Genomic DNA, 20688 nt, shown 5'->3' on the forward strand with positions numbered 1-20688 from the left:
GCGAGTTGAGATGAAAACCCAAATGCAGTTAAAGGTGCTCTAAGCGATGTCACACGTTTTTTAGGCCAAAACGTTTTTTGTCACATACAGCAAACATCTCCTCACTATCCGCTAGCTGCCTGTCCCCTGAACACACTGTAAAACAACGTGGTCTCTGCAGACACCCCAGGCTCCACAAACAGCAACAAAAAAAAACTGGGTTAACCCGCGCCACGAAACATAAACTGTTCCAGCCAATAACCGACTAGAAGGATTTGGGGGGTTAGTGCGCGGATGAGGAGGAGGGAGGGTCGAGCTAGCCTCCGTTTTGTTTGACAATACTTTAAACGTCAACAAGAAGTGTCATCACCCGACACCACTTAGAGCACCTTTTATTGAAACATTTAAAAAAGAATCCAAAGTAAACAGAACTTGATTTGAACAGACTAGACAAAACTTGAACATGCCTTGAACAGAACTCACCAACAGGCACAATGGACACATGAGGGCTAAATGCTGCGCTCACGCCATGTCAAAACTACTGTAGTCTCGGGACACTAGAGTCACATGACAAAATAAAAGACATCAAAACATGAACAGACGTGACACCTAGAATACTGAGCACACAATCTAGGGGTATTTAGGGAGAATCAGAGTTTGTCCTGTCTGCTCCTCATCCTGCCAAGGCTTTTGCACAGGCCATTCACTGAAGCCAGTCTCTCTTTGCTGATTTTGGGCAGCGTGGGAATTGGTCGTGAGGATCCATGCCAGGACGCCGTACTTCTTCCCACGCTGGAAGACGTGCTGTGGATGTGTGTGTGAGGAGGAGAAGGGCTGGGATTGACTCTGGAGACGGGGAGGTCTGGGTTCATAGCTGTGGATCTGGAGAGTCGGGTGTGTGTCTGGCTGTTGTGTGGTTTAAGGGTGGCGTGTCTGAGTTCCTGAAGCTGTTCTTTAGCCAGTGTCAGCGCTGCTGTCAGTTCTTCCCTTTCTTCACACTCACGCCTTACTGTCTCCTCAAGAAGTGACCTCTACAAATCAGAGAGAGAAAAAAGGTGGAGGGATGGAAACAGAAAACTTTATATCTCTCACAGGCCAATTAAACCCTTACATAGTTACAACAAAAATCTAACTAAATGAAAAGGAGCTACAGTAGCTTTAAACTTAGAAAATGCCTTTACCTTAATTTACAGTAAATCTGTAACCCATTTTTTGGGACACTTTTAGCAAGCAGTTCATTCAAATGTCTATAAAGAATATGTCTAATATTCTTTTGCTGCTTACTAATTAGTTCAACGGCATGAAAACGTATGTTTTTCCTCTAAGTTGTTGGTTAACCTTGAGAAAAATAAGTACACATCAGCATTCCTCCTTTTTGGCAATGACACGTGTCGGCAGAGCTAACTGTTTCTGATAATACACGCTTCAATAGAGCTATTTAAGTCATCTAAATCATGTTTATTAGTAAGAACAAATCAAATAGCAAGAACAAATGAGTAAGAACAAATCCGCACAGGCCCAGCCCACAACAAGAACAAGTATAGTGCTGGGCAGTCTTAAGAAGCCCGACAGATAATACCACATCTCAATGAGCCAGGAGAGAACAAAGCAAACATTCGCTCAAAGAAAACATCTCAGCTTTGATCCAAGAATCAACAGTGCCTCTTCAAGAATCAGTGAATGGTCTAATGGAGACTTGGGCAAGTTTCCAGTGTCTCTTGTGTGGCACAGACACACACTCATGGGCGATAACTTCACTGCGCTGGCTGCGGCCGCAAAAAAAATTGGAAAGAGATAACACGACATGACTGGACTGAGATGAGGACTTCTAAATCCGGTCACGGACAGCAAATCACAGGATCTTAAACAGTCTACAGAACGGTGAGAAAGGCCAGTCTTTTTTGAAAAATCTCCCAAATTGGAATCAATCATTGAGCCCAAAACCGGGAAGGTCCTCCTCCTCGCCCACTCAAGGTGTGTTTCCATAAATTCAAGGAGAAAGAAAAAGCGCTATAGACGGGCTGGACAACATTAGGCAAACATACAAGGACTCTCTGAGGATCTACCCTGACATCTCCGCTGATCTCGCTGTAAAAACCGTCCAACAGTTGCTGTACCAGAAGGATGTACAATTCCAGGTGTTTCATCCAGTACGACTACCAGTTTGCTGAGGATGAAACATTGCTTTTTAATACGCCTGATGAAGCTCAACGGATTGCTACACGTGAATAACTCTTGATATTATTGCAGCAATGTTGAGAATTACAGAAGAGTCATGTTAACTACTAGGCAGGCCTGAGACATTTTAAATTTCAGTGCACCCTTTTTTCTTTAAGTGCACTTGTTGGTTTAGGGTGGTTTATATGCTTTCCTCTGTGTTGACAATTGCACTGCCCTATTTTCATAATTCATTAACTATATCATTGATCCTGCAATTGATAGCAGGTTTAAAATGCTTTAAGTGACAGGTCTGCTATATTATATAACACAATTTTATTATCTGTGCTAATTAAAGGTGCAGTAAGCAATATCTGAGAAACGCTGTTGAAAGTGGATCTGACCGAGCACCAAAACACACTTGTAGCCAATCAGCATTAAGGGGCGTGTCCACACATTAAGGGGGAGGATCCTGTGTTGCATAGCATATTTGTGATTTTGGGGCGGGGCTATCAAAATGGGGGTGTGATCCTTTTGGTTAGGGGCGTGTTTGTTTTGATGATTTTAAATATCAACAGCATGTCTCAGATATCGCAGATTTAACAGGCTATAGTATTGTATAATAGTATTGATGATTAATACTTTACCGTTGATTGGTCCAAAAATTATTGTTTGCATTTATTGTTTTGTTAATGCAGTATTGTGTCTGTTAAAAGTGCTTGTGGTCTGCTTATACACTTATTTGTATGCCTGATTTTATATTTCATGCTTTTCTGGTTACATTAGGTCGCGAGCTCTGTTTTTTTCTTTATTAAACGGACAAATCTTGAATGTATTATATGAGGAGATTAAATACAGATGGAGATTAAAAAGATAGATGTGATTAAGTATATAAATAGCCTTTCTACAGGAAACGTGTAACGAAAATCATAACAGACTTAGGAAACCTTGGGTTGGCCAGGTCTACCACTCCAGTTTTACCCATATGTGTTGGGGCGTAGTGATAATAATTCACAAAACAACACTATTCACTGGATCTGGAATGATTTCAGATCCCAAGGGCGGTACATTATTGTATTGGCTCATCGTTTCAGTAAACAAATAGTATTGGTCAGTGTTTACGCACCCAATTGGGATGACGTTAACTTTGATAAAAAATATATTTTCCTACTAGTGCGATTGTCAATTTTCTAATAACGTATAAAACAGACACTATATCACGGTCATTATAATAGATGTTTTAGGTTGTAATAAGGGGTAAATAATATCATAAAATTTGGGGATGGAGCTATCAAGGGGTGTGATCCTTGTGTGTCGGGCCGTGTTTGTGTGGGTGATTTCAGATATCAACAGTGTTTCTTAGGAATCGCTTCACTCTTGGTGTGAACGGGCCTTAACACAGGACAATATCCCAGTTCTTTGTCATCAACCAAAGGCAACCAGTGTCACACATAAGCTGCTGACAGAAAGCCCGAAACCCTAAGCTGTTTATTTTGGCTATAGAGCCACTATCATCACTCAGATCGTTTATTATTAAAAGAATGGGTGTCGAATATATATGAAGGACTTAAAATGACAGAAGGAAAAATAAATAAATGAATAAATAAAAGTAGAAATAAATAAATAAATGCAGAAATATAGTGAAAGTAAATACATTTTGGTAATATAAATGGCTATTTATGTATTTTTACATGTATTTATTTATGCATTTATATATGTATTTATTTATGCATTTATAGATTTATTTATACATTTATGTATTTATTTATTTAATTCTGTATTTATTTATTTATTTATTTATTTCTACATTTATTTATTTCTGTATTTCCACATTTCTACATTTATTTATTTCTGTATTTCCACATTTCTACATTTATTTATTTCTGTATTTCCACATTTCTACATTTATTTATTTCTGTATTTCCACATTTCTACATTTATTTATTTCTGTATTTCCACATTTCTACATTTATTTATTTCTGTATTTCCACATTTCCACATTTATTTTTCCCTGCGCCTGTATGCTAATTGAGTGGGGGGTGCCAACATCAGTCTGAAGCAGGATTGGTTAGCTGGGGGCCGCATCGCTAACCAGACAAAAGCAAACGATCCATCTCTGGACGCAGGCTACCTATGAATGCTGCGACTAGTGTGTAGCCTAATACAACAAATTATATGACTGAAATATATTTCTGAAAAGATTTAAGGCGAGAAATAGACAATCCAGCAACAGAATCTTGATTCATATTTGATCAGCATCGCCTAGTTTTACAGTTTGTTGTGAGCCTGATGCTTTTTTTGGACGGGTCCATCATGCACTGCGCAGTCCGATCTACTGATTGACATCTTCTTAATCTATGGTGACATCAATCAGCGGATCCCGTGTGTCTCTAGCATTTTATGCATGTGGAGTCTCCAGCTGGAGAGACGAAATGGCTTCAAGTGGGAAGGTAACTTCGCGTCTGCTGCCATGTTGGATCCATAGGTACAAACAAACTGCTTTGGTGTGTCGTATAGACATCGTCATCGTCTTGCTGCTCCCTCCCCGTTCTGTGATTGGTTCCCTAGACGAGACGAAAATCTGGTCCATGGAATCCAGACTGCCTAGCAGCGTGAATAAAATCGCGCTGCAGCAAGGCAGCTTGGGGAAACCCAGGCTAGTAATACACTGCATTGTTGCCAAATTCAGTTAACACATAACTGTTGTCCTGTTGGTTATACTGCAACACTTATTTTGTGGGAAAAATATTTTAAATATATTTCTCCCACAAAATAATTGTTTGGCAACAATGCAGTGAACTACAGGGAAGTTATTGAATATTTTTCATAATAAAATTCATAAAATTATAAATTTACAATTGTATATACCAACAGTATAGTATAACCAGTATAACCAACAGGACAGCAGTTATGTGTTAACTGAATTTGGCAACAATGCAGTGTATTACAGTGAAGTTATTGAATATTTTCCATATAAAAAGCATAAAAAGTATGCAAAAAGACTTTTATACCAAAATAAGTGGTGTATTATAACCATCAGGACAGCAGTTATGTGTGAACTGAATTTTGTAACAATGCATTGTATTACAGTGAAGTTATTGACTGTTTTCGTTGTAACGCTTTTCGGGGTTTGCACTTTGCAGACGGTCCCTTCAGATCTGTCTCTCTCAGCCGCCTGCGCATATAGAAATAAATGTATTTTATCCATTGCGAATGAAAACTTGTTTCGAGGAAAATTAGGTTGTAACTGCTTGTCTACGTTATTACGATTAAAAAGAGGCTGATTTGCGCTGATTGATGTCACCATAGATTAAGAAGATGTCAATCAGTAGATCGGACTGCGCAGTGCATGATGGACCCGTCCAAAAAAAGCATCAGGCTCACAACAAACTGTAAAACTAGGCAATGCTGATCAAATATGAATCAAGATTCTGTTACTGGATTGTCTATTTCTCGTCTTAAATCTTTTCAGAAATATATTTCAGTCATATAATTCGTTGTATATTAGGCTACACACTAGTCGCAGCATTCATAGGTAGCCTGCGTCCAGAGATGGATCGTTTGCTTTTGTCTGGTTAGCGATGCGGCCCCCAGCTAACCAATCCTGCTTCAGACTGATGTTGGCACCCCCCACTCAATTAGCATACAGGCGCAGGGAAAAATAAATGCGGAAATACAGAAATAAATAAATGTAGAAATAAATAAATAAATAAATAAATATATAAATACAGAAATAAATAAATAAATACATAAATGTATAAATGCATAAATAAATACATATAAAAATAGATAAATAAATAAATAAATACATAAATGTATAAATGCATAAATAAATACATATAAAAATTGATAAATAAATACATGTAAAAATACAGAAATAGCCATTTATATTACCAAAATGTATTTATTTTCTACTATATTTCTGCATTTATTTATTTATTTCTACTTTTATTTATTTATTTATCTTTCCTTTTTTCATTTTTAGTCCTTCATAAATATAAAGTTTCCTTATCAAAAATCTATCATTCATCTCTGAAGTTGTTTAAATATTAAAAGACTACGGGTACTTTCCACGTTATAAAGTAAACTTCACCAAAAGTATTTTCTTCCCTATAAACCAATGACGTTCAGATTTTGGATACAAACTTTCCCTTTTGTATATCAAAATCAGGATTTACTTAGGAATTAATATTACTTGCTTTGTTTAAAGCAAATTACAATCCCATACTTAAACTTGAATCTTACTTCCAATGATGGAGTGTTGTATATTTGTCTTTAGCTGGTAAAATTAATTGTTAAACCCAGATTATTGTATTTGTTTCAGATTCTTCCGATTCTCTTGCCAAAATCCTTTTTTTTTCAGTGGACTAAAAGGCTTTTCCCTGGGAAACTCCCATATGCAATACTCATCTTCTCTTGGCTGTCAAACTAGATTCAACTGTCAAACAATGGCAGCATTTGGGCCTGTAGTTACATAGTGACTTTTTTATTGGTAATATTTTTGCTGTTAAATTTAATCTTAAAATCTTAATCTTTCTCTCAATATCTTCAGGTTTGTCACTTCATCCAAGACCATATCTAAAGTCACCTGAGAAAACGCTGTTGACCGAGTGAATGGGATCTGATTCAGATGAAAGTTCTCTACTTTATTCATTTAAGAAAAACCAACTTGGCTGAACTGTTTACAGATGAAACATGCGATCGCTGCAATGCATCCAAGGCAGACCTAACCCATACGTTACGGTCATGTTCTAAACATAGAACATTTTGGTTGTCAGTTTCTTAGATTTTAAACACCGCATTTAAATGAAGTGAAGTCTCTGTTTGATGTCAGAGCTGACGGTGTTCAAATAGCTAAAGATAAAGAGAATGCCTTGGCTCTTGCAACCTTTATAGCTAGAAAGAACAGTAAAAGTAGTACAGTAAATTAAGAAAAATAACCCATCATGTTATGCCAGTGTTTTGGTTTCATTTTCAAGGACTTTTATTTTGTTTCTCTTTGTTTCCTGTCTCCTTTGTTCACATGTTCCTGCTTGTCTTTGGTTGTCATGGTTATTAATTGAGATTTTTCTCACACTTGCCCCTCATTAGTTCATTAGTTGTTGTGTATATAATACCCTCAGAAAACTAAAAACTTGTAATGCTTTTTGTCCATTTATTCACATGACAGTACCATTTTGGGGGCCTTAAAGACAAACTTTTGAAAGCTTTTGTGTCTGTGTAAACTACAAAAACGCAAGTGTATTATGTGTTTCTTTAAGCACAATGTTTCTTTAAAAAAGTGACAGCTAACTACTGGCCTAAAACAGCAAAACAACAAAGCATTTGAAAACATTGAAAAATTGTTGAAAACAAGTTACTTTGTTTTGAGTCATCATCTGCACAAAAGGCCTATACAAAAAAAAAAAAGCGGATTTCACTTGAAAGTGCAACACAGGGAAACTCCACTTGGAAAGAATCTGGGGCAGCTGGATGCTGACGTAAGCACACGAGTAGTCACCTATGCCTTTGAAAACTCACATGTTTATGTGAAACTCCAGCATCATCTGCTCAAGGGAGTTCCCTACACTAACTGTTCTCACAGAGTTCTCACGGAGGCCAGGAAGAGCATCTGTGCATGATGTCACCAGAGACAATCTTCAGGTGAAACACTGCCCTCTAGTGGTCATAATGAGATACTGCAGTACACGTCTCAGCCTGTTTAGAATTATGGAATTAATTCATAAAGGCACTAATAAACGCTTGTTTCTGATTGGCTGACAGAGGTTCTAAGGGTTCTATAAGATTCTATAACAGTAAAGCTTTGAAGCAGTTTCAGGTTTTCAAAGTTATTATGGGTAACTATATATATATATATATATATATATATATATATATATATATATATATATATATATATATTATGAAAAACTTTAAACAAAAATGGGAAATGTTGCCTTGGCAAATAGCGGAAATAAGTTTCAGAACTAAAATTACTAATTGGAAATAAATAAATAAAAATAAACCAGATAAGTCTAATAGTAAAAAGACAAAAAGCACATAAAATGTCTAATTAAGCCTGTAAATATAAGAATAAAAGCTACTTAAATTTTATATATATATATATATATACATATATATATATATATATATATATTTTTTTTTTTACACTATGATAGAAGGCCTATTTAAATCACTCTATAATAATAATACTAGTATGTGGGTCACATTACACTAGTCCAAATTATAAAATCATCTTGAATGCATGCAAAAAAAAAAAATTCCCCTCACGTTATTTTTAATATCTATGAAAAGCAGGGCAATTTCAGTGACTGTTTTGATTAGAACATATTGAAATAAAAACATACAAAAAATAAAAACAAATTATGCACAACTGATGAGGAAATATTCTTCCAAATTTTGGCAGCATAAGCGTCTCTGTGTGCATTAATTTTCAGTAATGTGTGTTTCCAATCATTTCATACATAAATTAAAAAAAATGTTGATAAATTTAACTGGCAAAATAATATAGGTTATTATAATGCTAGACGCAATAAATGTGGGTGTCAGTAAAGGTCAAACGCTATACGGGCATCTTGTGTAGACAAAGTGACCTTTGCTTCACTCCTCTCCTCGTCTGACACATGAAGCCGCAGAGAGTTTATATCACAGCATGAGCAAAGCTGAGGGGAAGAGAAAGATGAACGATGATCTCGGAGACGAGACCTGAGAAGTCAGACTTCTGCAGGTTAGCATGTCAAATTTTATAAAGTAAAGTAAATTCCCATTGGCTCACTCCTGTTGGCCATTTTAGAATTTATGGCAACTAACTAACCATTCTAAAGTCTTTTTTTTTTTAAAGAAATAAATACTTTTATTCAGCAATGGCACATTAATTTGATCAAAAGTGACATTAAAGACCTTTATAACATTACTAAATATTCTATTTCAAATATATGTTATTTCTTCTCAAAGAACCTGAAAATGTTCCTTGAGAACCAAATTAGGATATTATAATGATTATTAAAGGATCACGAGACATTGAAGTAATAGCTGCTGAAAGTCCAGCTTTAACACACATTAAAAAAAAACAGTTTTTAAGTTGTAATATTTCACAATATTAATGTTTTTACTGTATTATTAATCAAATAAATGCAGTCTTGGTGAGCAGAAGAGACTTCTTTCAAAAACATAACAAAAAATCTTACTGACCCCAAACTTTTGAATGGCAGTGTATATAAAATATATATTTAATGTAGCAACACAGAAATCACCGTCTTTCTGTTATGAAGTAGAAACTCTGTCAGTGTGAAACCACAATTCCTCTGCTTATCTGTGTGTGTGTGTGTGTGTGTGTGTGTGTGTGTGTGTGTGTGTGTGTGTGTGTGTGTGTGTGTGTGTGTGTGTGTGTGTGTGTGTGTGTGTGTGTGTGTGTGTGTGTGTGTGTGTGTGTGTGTAAATGATGGATAAAAAGAAGATAGTTTATTTTGTCAAAGAAATTAAGTGTAAGGGGAAATATTAAATACAATAGAAATAGGAATAAAGACAATGTTGAGATATGAATGAAAGGAGAGGCTTGGATCTTCTCTACAGAGTCGGGTTCAAGAGTCATGTCCATGTAACATCTCAGCCTCACACATAAGGCAAACGCTGCATGTATGGCTATTAAGAGGAAAAATGATAATCCACAGGAGTTTTCCGCATGAACACTTGTGTAAACAAGTCGTTTACACAAGTGAGAGTCAGACTTGTAACCCAAAGGTAACAGGTTCAAGTCTCAGTACCAGCAGTAAATGTCAGTGGAGGGAGTGAATGAACAGCGCTCTCTTCTTCTCTCATTTCCCACAACTGAGGTTCCCTTGAGCAAGGCACCAAACCCCCAATACCTGCTTCAGCATTAATTCACAGTGTGTGTGTGTGTTCAATACTCACTTCTGTGTGTGTGCACTTGGATGGGTGAAATCCAGAGCACAAATTACGGGTATGTAACACCATACTTGGCTACACATCACGTCACTTTTTAGAAATAGGACTTACAGCCACCAAAACAAGCAGATCTACCGCCAAGACATATGTACCGCTGCTACTCAGAGGAACCACGAAAACCACTTGGCCATGCTTTGACGAATGGCAAAACATCTAGTGGTTTGACTTGTGTGAAGCCTAAAGTTATTTATGATTGACTTTAGTAATGTGTACCTGGTTGCCATACCCTCAGGTTTTACCTAAACCAGCTCTTTGTGCCTGAGCCAATATGGCTCAAAATTACATTATTAAAATGCGCACTGTGTGACTTTAACAAATTAGATAATGTTGCATGCTAATACACCTGAAAGGATAAATCAAGAGTAATAATTTGGTCACTGGGTTATCTGACCACAATTTAACCTTAGTTGCACAGAAACTAACGAAAAACAGATGTAGGAACTTCTAATAATGTTTTTCATTGTATACCGAAAGGAAAATGAGTAGCATTTGATGAGGAAATAGCTGATCTAGAGTGGAATGATTTCTTATCTTCCAAGGATATTACAGTTGTAATACATTTTTATAATAGAATTAATTCTGTAAGAGATAAATTTACTGTTTGTGTTCAGAAAAAATACAGGCATAAGAATATTTTACCGTGGTTCAATGTGAATTTATGGGAGCTGATGAAGAATAGGGATTCAGCATTAAAGAAAGCTATTAGGACTGGAAGAGACATTGATAGGCTTTGTTACAAGGGTCTGCGAAATAAAGTTATTCGAGAGCTGAGAGCTAAATCCAATTATGATACATCTAATGAATGAGGCGAAAGGTAATAGTAAGCTAATTTGGAAAAACATAAATACAGTTCTAAGAAAGGAAACATATTTTATAGGAGATGTTAAACTTAAAGTTAGGAGAAAGCTAATTGAAGATGATTGTGCCATTTCTACTATTTTTAATAATTTTTTTATTGACGTTAAAGAATTAGGGGATACATTTTCAAGAAGTTAAATAAATATTAGTCCAATTGAAGATGTATGTAAAAGTTTTAATCTAATTAAGACTAACGAAACGCAAGTCAATGAAGAATTCAAAATGTTTGTTAAAACTCACAAAGACAGTTTAACCCCCGGTTATCACTCATTAAATTCATTTGTCTTTTGAAGGTAGTGTTTTTCCTACTGCTTGGAAAAAAGACATTGCTACTCCTATTTTTAAATCTGGAGACCATTATTGTAACTACAGACCCATAAGCATAATGCCAGTACTCTCAAAGGTTGCAGAGAAGATTGTTTTTGAACAGTTGACTCTCAATACCATTGAGTCTGGCTTACATTGTATGCAATTTGGTTTCAGAGTAAATCATTCTACCGAAACAGCTACTTTATATTTAATAGAGGAAATAAAATCTTAAGTCGATAAAGGAGGATTTGTTGGGGCTGTATTTCAAGATCTACGTAAAGCCTTTGATACTGTTAATCATACAGTTCTCCTTTCTAAATTGTCTACATTTCAATTTTCACCTGAAGCTTTGGCATGGGTATCCTCATACTTATTGAATAGAGAACAATGTGTAAAAATTAAAGGGGTTATGTCCTGTGATTTGCATTATACAATGGGTGTACCCCAAGGATCAGTACTAGGCCCCTTCCTATTTAGTTTGTATATTAACGATCTTCTACAACAGTGTGAAGGATACAAGTACACATGTATGCTGATGATACTGTTATCTTTACACACGCGAAAACAGCAGAATTAGCAGCTGAGAAGTTAAAAGCTGCTACAGTAAAGATTCAACACTGGCTGGATCAGTCATGTCTTAGCTTAAACATCAGTAAAACAAAAATTTCTTTCTCAAAAACACATTTTAAATCTGATGTGGATATATTTATTAATGGTGAAAAGATAGAAATCGTAAATGAGCTTAATTATCTTGGTATAATATTGGACTCAAATCTTAGTTTCAAAAAACATGTAAAGAAAATGGTGAGGAATATTAAACATAATATGGCAAACTTTAGACAAATTAGACAATGTCTTACTTTTGATGTTGCTAAGGCTTTGATTCAAGATACAATCTTTTCTCATGTCTTATTGCTTGACATGTTGGGGTCAAGCTGGTGAAACTGTTATTAAACCTTTAAAATCTCTATATAAACAGACATTAACATTTTCACCATTTTCATTCTTGAGGGATCATAGAGAAACATCATTTTTTAAACTTTGACAATTTTAGACTTTATTTAAGTTTGTGTATGGTTCATAAAATCCTAAATGGTCTGGTTCCTTCTGTATTACGTGATTTTATTCATCTTCGCTGTGACACCTCTGTGAGATCTAGACTATCACTTATGAGTAACTGTCTGGTTCCTTTTCGTCGTTCAGCATTTGGACTATCATGTTTCGCAGTGAAAGCCACACATCAGTGGATTGCCCTACCTGAGGACATAAAAGGGTGTACATCTTATGGTCTTTTTAAAGTGAAGTTAAAATCTTTGTTAAAATTGAACTAATTGTGCAAAAGTATCGTCATGGACAAACAGGGTAACATGCAAACCTGCAAATTCTATCTTCATAAAAAAAAGTTAATTTAACTAAAAAGTGAGCTGTTGCGTTGACTGACAATACATGTTCTCATGCTAGCCTTTCTTATATGCTTTATAATGATTCCCTTGCATTATACACAACTAAAACATCAGACATGATTTTGTTTCCTTCATTTATGAATCGATATATGAAGATATATGATATATGCAGATAATAAAACAATGTTTAGTGATTTGGAATAATAAAGACTGTTCACTTTAATCTTAAGAAGTTGAATTTCAGAGTAAATCTGAAATTGGCTGCAGGACGATTTAAATATTGAGCAAGCAATCTCATTGGCTGCAGGATCAGCAGAAGCCAATCAGCTTGTGCCTCTGATGATGTGATTGCACGCAAACTGCATGTAATAGACCAATCAGCTTGTGCCCTCTAGTGTTTCATGACTGAACTAGATTAACATATTTATTTATTTATTTATTAGTGCACCCATACTGTAAATTGTTACCATTACTTCTGAAAATAAATACTAAATATTAATTTTATATAGTTAAAAAAATTAGCATATTGCTAAGTTAAATTTGTAACATCTGATAAGCCTATGCATAGCACACAGAAATATTGAGTAAAATTGGTAATTTTCTAATTAGATATAATTCTTTCTCATCTGATATTTTGAATGAATTGTTTCACTCATCGCTGTGATTGGCCTGTCAGCTACGGATAAAAACAATGCCTTTAAATTTGGCCAAAATTGAGTATCTTGGCAGGGTCTCTTATCTTAGAACAGCTCGTGAGCCAAAAGCATGTCTATGATGGCTTAAAATACTGCCTAGGTAGGCAGCTTACTTCATTTAGAAACAGAGCCGCAGTCCTTCTCGCTTCCCTCCTGCTCTCCTGTAACAACCTCAAAAATATCAACCGAAGTCTGAAAATATCTCAGATGCCTCTGAAGAGCGCAGGCACAGTTCAAAGACGAGATGAAAGAAAGAGAGAGAGCAAAAGGGGGAGGAAGGGAAAAGAACATCAGTGCTTCTTATGAAAGGTGAAGCGTTAAATGCCCTTAGGTATCGATTTTATACCAGTCAGATCTTAGATAGCTTTAATGGATTCTTAAAATGCAGCGAAATCTTTCATAACAAAAGAAAGCCATTTGCTTTGTAAGCAGGTAGAGAGAGAGAGAGAGAGAGAGAGAGAGAGAGAAAGAGAGAGAGAGAGAGAGAGAGAGAGAGAGAGAGAGAGAGAGAGAGAGAGAGAGAGAGAGAGAGAGAGAGAGAGAGAGAGAGAGAGACTGCGCTCTGGGCCACATAAAAGAGTGTGTCAGCTGTGAAATTCACGTCATGGCACCTTGAACTAGAGAGAGAGAGAGAGAGAGAGAGAGAGAGAGAGAGTGGGGCTGGTAGCGGGTTGGAGGAAATGGGGTGCTTCTCAATATCCCTCCTCGTCTCCTCGCTCCTCTGTCCTCCATCCTATGACCTGGAAACCAATCAAGCACAGCCATCTTGAAGGACATCTCGAATATCTAACTACACCGCGAGGAGTCGAGGAGTGAGGAGTGAGGAGGCTTTCAGAGGAGTTATGAGTGAGGATACACAGGTGTATCCTATGCGGAAGTGTTTTATTGACTAAACGTGACGCACGTATACATTCTCCTCCCCCTTCACATCGGTCACAATCTTTTTAAATTATTGTTTACCAATGCAGTTTATATAAACCACACATCTCACATATTTCAACAGGGTATCTTGCTTTATTATTATTCATTATGAATTTCTTAAATAAACTTCAACAACATAAGGGCAGATGCTTTGAGCGCTGCTGATGACGCTGTGAAGTGACGCTCGAGTGATCAAGTATTCCAATGTATAAAAAAAGCTTTCATTCGATTCCTCCGTCCTCATTTTCTTTCCTTGCGTCCTTCTCTCACAACCTACAGGGGGAGGAGCTGAGACGAGAGGAAAGGAAGCGAGGAAAGGAAGCGAGGAAAGGAAGCGAGGATGCACAAATAAGAAATGAGAAGCACCCAGGGTTTTTGGAGTGGGAGAATATGAGAGGGAGAACTGACGAGAGTGTCGTGACTGAAACCACAGACTGCCCCCTGGAGACGCAGGCATGCGTGTCAACAGAACACTGCCCCAAATACACACACACTCTCTCTCTCGCTGACGAGAAGGATTCGCTCATCTCTCACACACTCTCACGCATGCTCATGTCACCTCTGCTGTTTCTTATTTTGGTGCTGGATATTTATTCCGGTTCTCTCCTCTGACACGGGTATGGTCTGTGTGTGAGTCTAGAGCTGCTTGCTTAACATTTGTTTTGCAGCATGATATAAATTATAGGTTTGCCAACTATCTTGGTACATCAGTTATGAGTTGTTTTGTTAGTATAATTTATTATTAGCCTTCATTATTAATGGTCTGCTGTGTATAAGCAGTATTTGAATTGTGCCAGAGTTCTTGCTCTTCACGTTTTCTACCCCTAGAGGTCGGTAAAAAGCCATTTAAAATGCTTCAATGTGGCTTATCAAGTAAAAAAAACAATATCCAAATTTCAATTACATACAATCATGCCCAATTAATATTAAAAGCTTCAAGATTCACACTTTATATTGATTATTTTCTTGCGCTGCAAATGTCCAACTGGCCGGAGGAAGAAATCATTCCAGCTTCATTTGGTAACATTTGGTAATTTAATAAGGTTCACATTAGTTATTGCATTAGGTATCGTGAACTCAAAATGGACAATGTATAAATTCATAAATGTACTACTCTTCATTGTTTAAAGGGGTCATGACATAAGAAAATCAAAAATTGCCTTGATATTTTGACAAATACAAGGTCTTTGTACCATCCTGCAAGTTTTATAGCTATTTTCTCCGTGTGTGTGTGTGTGTGTGTATGTGTGTCATTAACATTATAAGTGAACCTCAAGGAACATCTTACAATTATTTAAAAAAATCCATTATGACCCCTTCTTCATAATACATTTAAAAATGTTTAATTTCTATAACTTGAAATGTTACAATTTCCATTCAAATGTTTTGGCTCTGTAAGTTTTTTGTTTTTTTTAAATGGAAAAAAGTCTCTCATGTTCACCAAGACAGCATTTATTTGATTAAACTACAGTAAAAAACAGAAATATTGCAAAATTGTATTATAATTTAAAATAACCGTTTTATTTTATTCTATCTTATTTTTGTATTATTATTCCTGTGATGGCAAAGCTGTGTTTTCACCATCATTACTCGAGTCTTCAAAGTCACATTCTAATAAGCTGGTTTGTTTGGGGCTTAAGAAACATTTTTTATTGTTATCAATGTTGAAATTATTGATGTTGTGCTGCTTAATATTTTTGTCTCCAAGACTTTAACAGGTAATCCCTAAAATGATTTCCTTAAAAATCTCCCTTTTGTAACTGATGTGTGATGCTGAAGTGAAACGATGATTTCCCAGCATGAATTTGTCCATGTAGAAACGATATACGTCTCTATAGCAGCTACAGTAGCTCTCCCTATGAAGTCCTCACACTGGTGTAAATGTGCAGTCTGTTAAATCCATTTCTGGACATGTGAGTCCATGACCCTCCTCCAACTCCCATCTTTTGCGGTGAGATGTGTGAGAAATGTGCCTCACCTCTTCCTCCAGGGCATCTCTCTCTTCTCTGAGCTTCTGTATGTGACTCTGAGCGATGTTGAGCTGGTGTGTGTTCTGCCTCAGCTCCTGCATCTGTGTCTCTCCTGTCCTCTGCTCCTGCAGTATCTCCTGCTGCCTCTGGGTGGCGCTCTCACGAATCTGCTCCTCCTGTTCATGAACACGCTTCTGAAGCGCTGCCAACTCCTCCTGGAGCTCCTGTGTGGCTGAACGAACCAGAGCGGGAATCTAGAGGGAGAGATACACAAATATAGTTAGCAAAAAACACCAAAAAAATGATTATGACTATTTACGTTGTCTGCATTTCTATAAATAAAGGCCTGTTCACACCAAGGACGATAACTATAATTATATATAAAAGAGATTATTTTTCTATTTATCAAAAAAAAAAAACTTCATAGTTTCAACAAAAAATATTTTCAATATTGATAATAAGTACCACTATTAATAACTGAGCAATAATTGATAATTACTGAGCACTAAATCATCATATTAGACTGATTTGTGAAGGATCATGTGAAACTGAAGACTGGAGTAATGATGCTGAAAATTAATCTTTGATCACAGGAATAAATTACACTTTAGAATAAATTCATATAAAAAAAATATTTTAAATTGTAATAATATTTCACAATATTAATGTTCTACTGTGTTATTTATAAAATAAACACAGCCTTGGTGAGCAGAAGAGACTTATTTTAAAAATATTTTAAAAACTTCCACATTAAAAAAATATCCTCTCATTCCCAAATCCCCTTCCTATGTTCTGTGATCAGCAACTCCTCATCTGTGGCATGCAGAAAGACAAAACCTCTCAACATCACTTCTGGACCAGTAGACCTGCCTCCACCAATCTTACTCTGGCCACATACACACACACGCACACACACACACACATCAGTATCAGGCTCCACCGGACAGACAGTGATCGGACTTCATTTATGGCCATGAACAAAGGAGAGATGTGAGACAAAACCCAAACACTTTCAGAGAGAAGAGAGAGAGAGAGAGAGAGAGAGAGAGAGAGAGAGAGAGAGAGAGAGAGAGAGAGAGAGAGGGGGGGGGGGGGGGATAATGAAAAGTCTAATGTCAATCAGCCGCCACTAACCTCTGTCTATTGACAATTTTTATATTACATTACATCACATATATATTATAGCATATTATATCATGCATATTATATTATATCAACATTGACCCTTATCTTCTATTGCCAAGGTCAGATGACAATATTTTGGAGGGCAACTAGGAATGATCCTATTCTTGTTTTGAAGTGCAGTAAAACAAAACTTTAAGATATTTTTTTCTTTGTGCTTTAATAACTCATGCATCAGAGGGTAAATTAATCAGTCCAGTGGGAAACAGAGAGCGTTGAGTTGAGTCTCATATTCAACCGTCCAAGCAAGTCAAATATGTTTTTCTTCATCTCAGGCGCACTGTTGACGTTGACAGCAGCGCGGATTGATAGAAATGGATAGAAAATAGTGCCGATTAAAACTGAGGTATGAATTTTGACCGGCGTGTTTTTTGTGTGGTAAATTAATCAAGCTTTGAAACGCAAATCATTTTTTCACGTAAAAACGCACAGTTTTGTGGCCCCGGAAAATAACCGGGAGTACTTTATTGAAATACTTCCAGCGGCCAGAACTCTGACCAGGGAGGTGACAACAGAGTGGGTCAGTGTGTATGCACTATAGTGCTGGTAAGGATTGCATACAACTTCATGTCTTAAATGGCCGAACTAACCCTTTAAAGGCAAAGCTAAATGTGATTTTTGCTAAATTTGTTTTTGGAAAACAAAACTGCTTTACTAACCGGATGCCACTGAACCATAATCAGGACTTGAAGGTCAGAGGTCAGCCAGTTGTACTGTACCTTGTTTTGCAGTTGCTGGTTTTCACTCTGGTATTTGTTTTGCAGCTCCTGGTTTTTCTGTCTTTGGATGTCCAGTTCGATTTCAGCGTCTCTTCTTATCTCCATCTTCTGCTGTTTCAGCTGTTTGTCCTGCTCAGCCTGTTTCTGCTGGAGTAAAGCCTCCATCTGCGGGTTACAGAAGGGCTGAGGTCAAATAAACTTTAGAAGATCTCCTAAGAATCAGAATATTATTTGTGCACTTGAACCATAAATTGAACTTCAGTCTAATGAATTTATTAATTACACCAAATGTAGTACATTTCAGCCACAACACAAAAGAGCAGTGTTGTAACTGTTGGCTAAAACTATTAAAAGTAGTTTTCGTTCATTAAAATTAGGCTGAAATAAAATATAATGTAAATAATACATGAAAAACTTAAACTTAGCAAGCAAGGAAAATGAGAAATGTTGCCTTTAGCTGAAGTACTAAAATGACTATTAAACTGAAATAACTAAAACTTAAACAATAGATTTAAGCTAAATAAAAATACAGAAACTGAAACTAAAAATAAAAGCTAATTTAAAATATGAATAAATTCTATAATATATAAATAATTATAAAACAACACTCCAAATAGACAAAAAGGACAATTAATAAAAAATTTAAACTGACATCATAATGCATAACCAAATAGGAAGCTCCATGCAAATCCCCCGAACACCTGCACACTTGCATTACATTCTGCATTATTTACACGTGGAGTGAATTTTTGCATAACACAATGTTTATTTGTCTTTAATAACTGAAGAGTAAAATGGCTAACAGGACAAAATGGCTATGAGATCCATTTCATCTCCTTTCATTATGGTTAATTTCGGCCTGCTGTGGTGGGAGGAAAGCAAATAAAGCTGTCTGTGTCGTCTTTCAGTGACCATACACCTCATATCAAACACCAGGGTTTTTCACCAACTGTGGGTTGTGAAATATTGAACTGTCAGCAGCTGAATAAAATGGTAAGAGCAATTACAAACAGCAAAGAGGGTGATGGTGCATGCCATGTATTTTTAGTATTCGTGCATGACTAAGGTCAGCAGGCTTTTCATGGAGCCCAGAGTGTGGAGACTGTGTGCGTGAGAGAAAACAACAGGGTCTGTGTCAGTGTGTACGTGTATGCGTGCATGTGTGTGTGTGTGTGTGTGTGTGTGTGATGGGAAGGTTTAGGGGTAGGGTTAGTGTAAGGGGAGATAATATAGTTTGTACAGTATTAAGATCATTACGCCTATGGAGAGTCCCCACAAAGATAGTAAACCAGACGTGTGTGTGTGTGTGTGTGTGTGTGTGTGTGTGTGTGTGTGTGTGTGTGTGTGTGTGTGTGTGTGTGTGTGTGTGCGTGTGTGTGCGTGTGTGTGCGTGTGTGTGCGTGTGTGTGCGCGCGCGTGTAGGTTTAGGGGTAGGGTTAGTGTAAGGGGAGATAATATACAGTTTGTACAGCATAAAGATCATTACGCCTATGGAGAGTCCCCACAAAGATAGTAAACCAGACGTGAGTGTGTGCGCGCGTGTGTGTGTGTCAGTAAGAGACCACTTCCACTAGACACTAGACTAGCATGTGTGTGTTAATGGCAGGAAACCGGTGGGTCTTAAATGTAATTTGCACTAAATCAAACGGCATTCCTCTTCATACTAGCATGCTGAGGGCAGACCTCAACCCACAAAAAAAAAAAAAAAAAAAAATTCAATGAAACTTAAATAATAATAAAAAAAAGAGCTAAACTAAATTTCAGACAGAAGGAAAAGAAAGAAAATGTGCCTGTAGTTCTCTCAGATACCGACACTATGGACAGAATAAAAACACTATATTTGTGTCTTCAGTGTTCAAAGGGAATTTATCCAGTAAAAGTTTGATACATTGGGCCCAAAGGCATAAATAAATAAACAAGTGGCATTTATTCTGAAAATATATTATAAACACAGCACAAAGCACATTTGTCAAGCAAAACATTTCACACAAAAGAAGTTTGTTAGGAAATAGACAGGTTTTTTGGCATGTTCTGGTTGTCAAATGTTAGTGAATAATGTATTTCAGCTCATACTTCTTCCATCATCATGGCCTCCTTTGGTGCTCTGTAACCGTATAATTCCCCAGTAAAGTCTGGTAAACTCACAAGGGGTCTATGAGAGTTTAGTGTCGCGTATCCAGATCTTCAGACTGACGACAGAAGGTCTGGACTGTCTGAGGACATGTAAAGTTTGTTTTGTTTAGCGTCATGTTTAGGCGTGTGAACCGGTGTGAACATGTAAAGTCGATGTCCCTATGATAAAAGACCGGCGTGCAACTAATAAATTATTCATTCAAGAATGTTGTGTAAGTTTACTGCAACAATGGTTCTGCAAACTTGACATACATTTAGTTGATCCTGATAAGTGCTCATCGTCACAGCTGTAAACATGACGGCTTTCTTCTTCCATGAGGGGGTTTGGCTTATTTTCCAGGCGGACTGTTAAAGAACGTGACACACACTTCTCCAGGAAATGAAGAATTTAACCAAT

The 20688-nt window shown here is 36.7% G+C and overlaps 1 protein-coding gene across 1 annotated transcript in view; it reads right to left on the reverse strand.

Annotated features, from left to right (window-relative positions):
• Window positions 1-358: 358 nt before the first annotated feature.
• lekr1 (Leucine-, glutamate- and lysine-rich protein 1) overlaps window positions 359-20688 on the reverse strand; it is a 112398-nt gene continuing 92068 nt past the window's right edge. Inside the window, exons 11-13 of the mRNA XM_077194607.1 lie at window positions 18159-18323; window positions 16266-16511; window positions 359-1010 (exon numbers count right to left, since the gene is read on the reverse strand). Coding sequence (XP_077050722.1) covers window positions 630-1010; window positions 16266-16511; window positions 18159-18323 — 792 coding nt within the window. The 3' untranslated portion in view covers window positions 359-629. The remainder of the gene's footprint in view (window positions 1011-16265; window positions 16512-18158; window positions 18324-20688) is intronic.

The sequence above is a fragment of the Siphateles boraxobius genome, unplaced genomic scaffold, assembly GCF_051911475.1.
Source record: "Siphateles boraxobius isolate OS27281-9 unplaced genomic scaffold, OSU_SipBor_1 32, whole genome shotgun sequence".
NCBI lineage: Eukaryota > Metazoa > Chordata > Actinopteri > Cypriniformes > Leuciscidae > Siphateles > Siphateles boraxobius.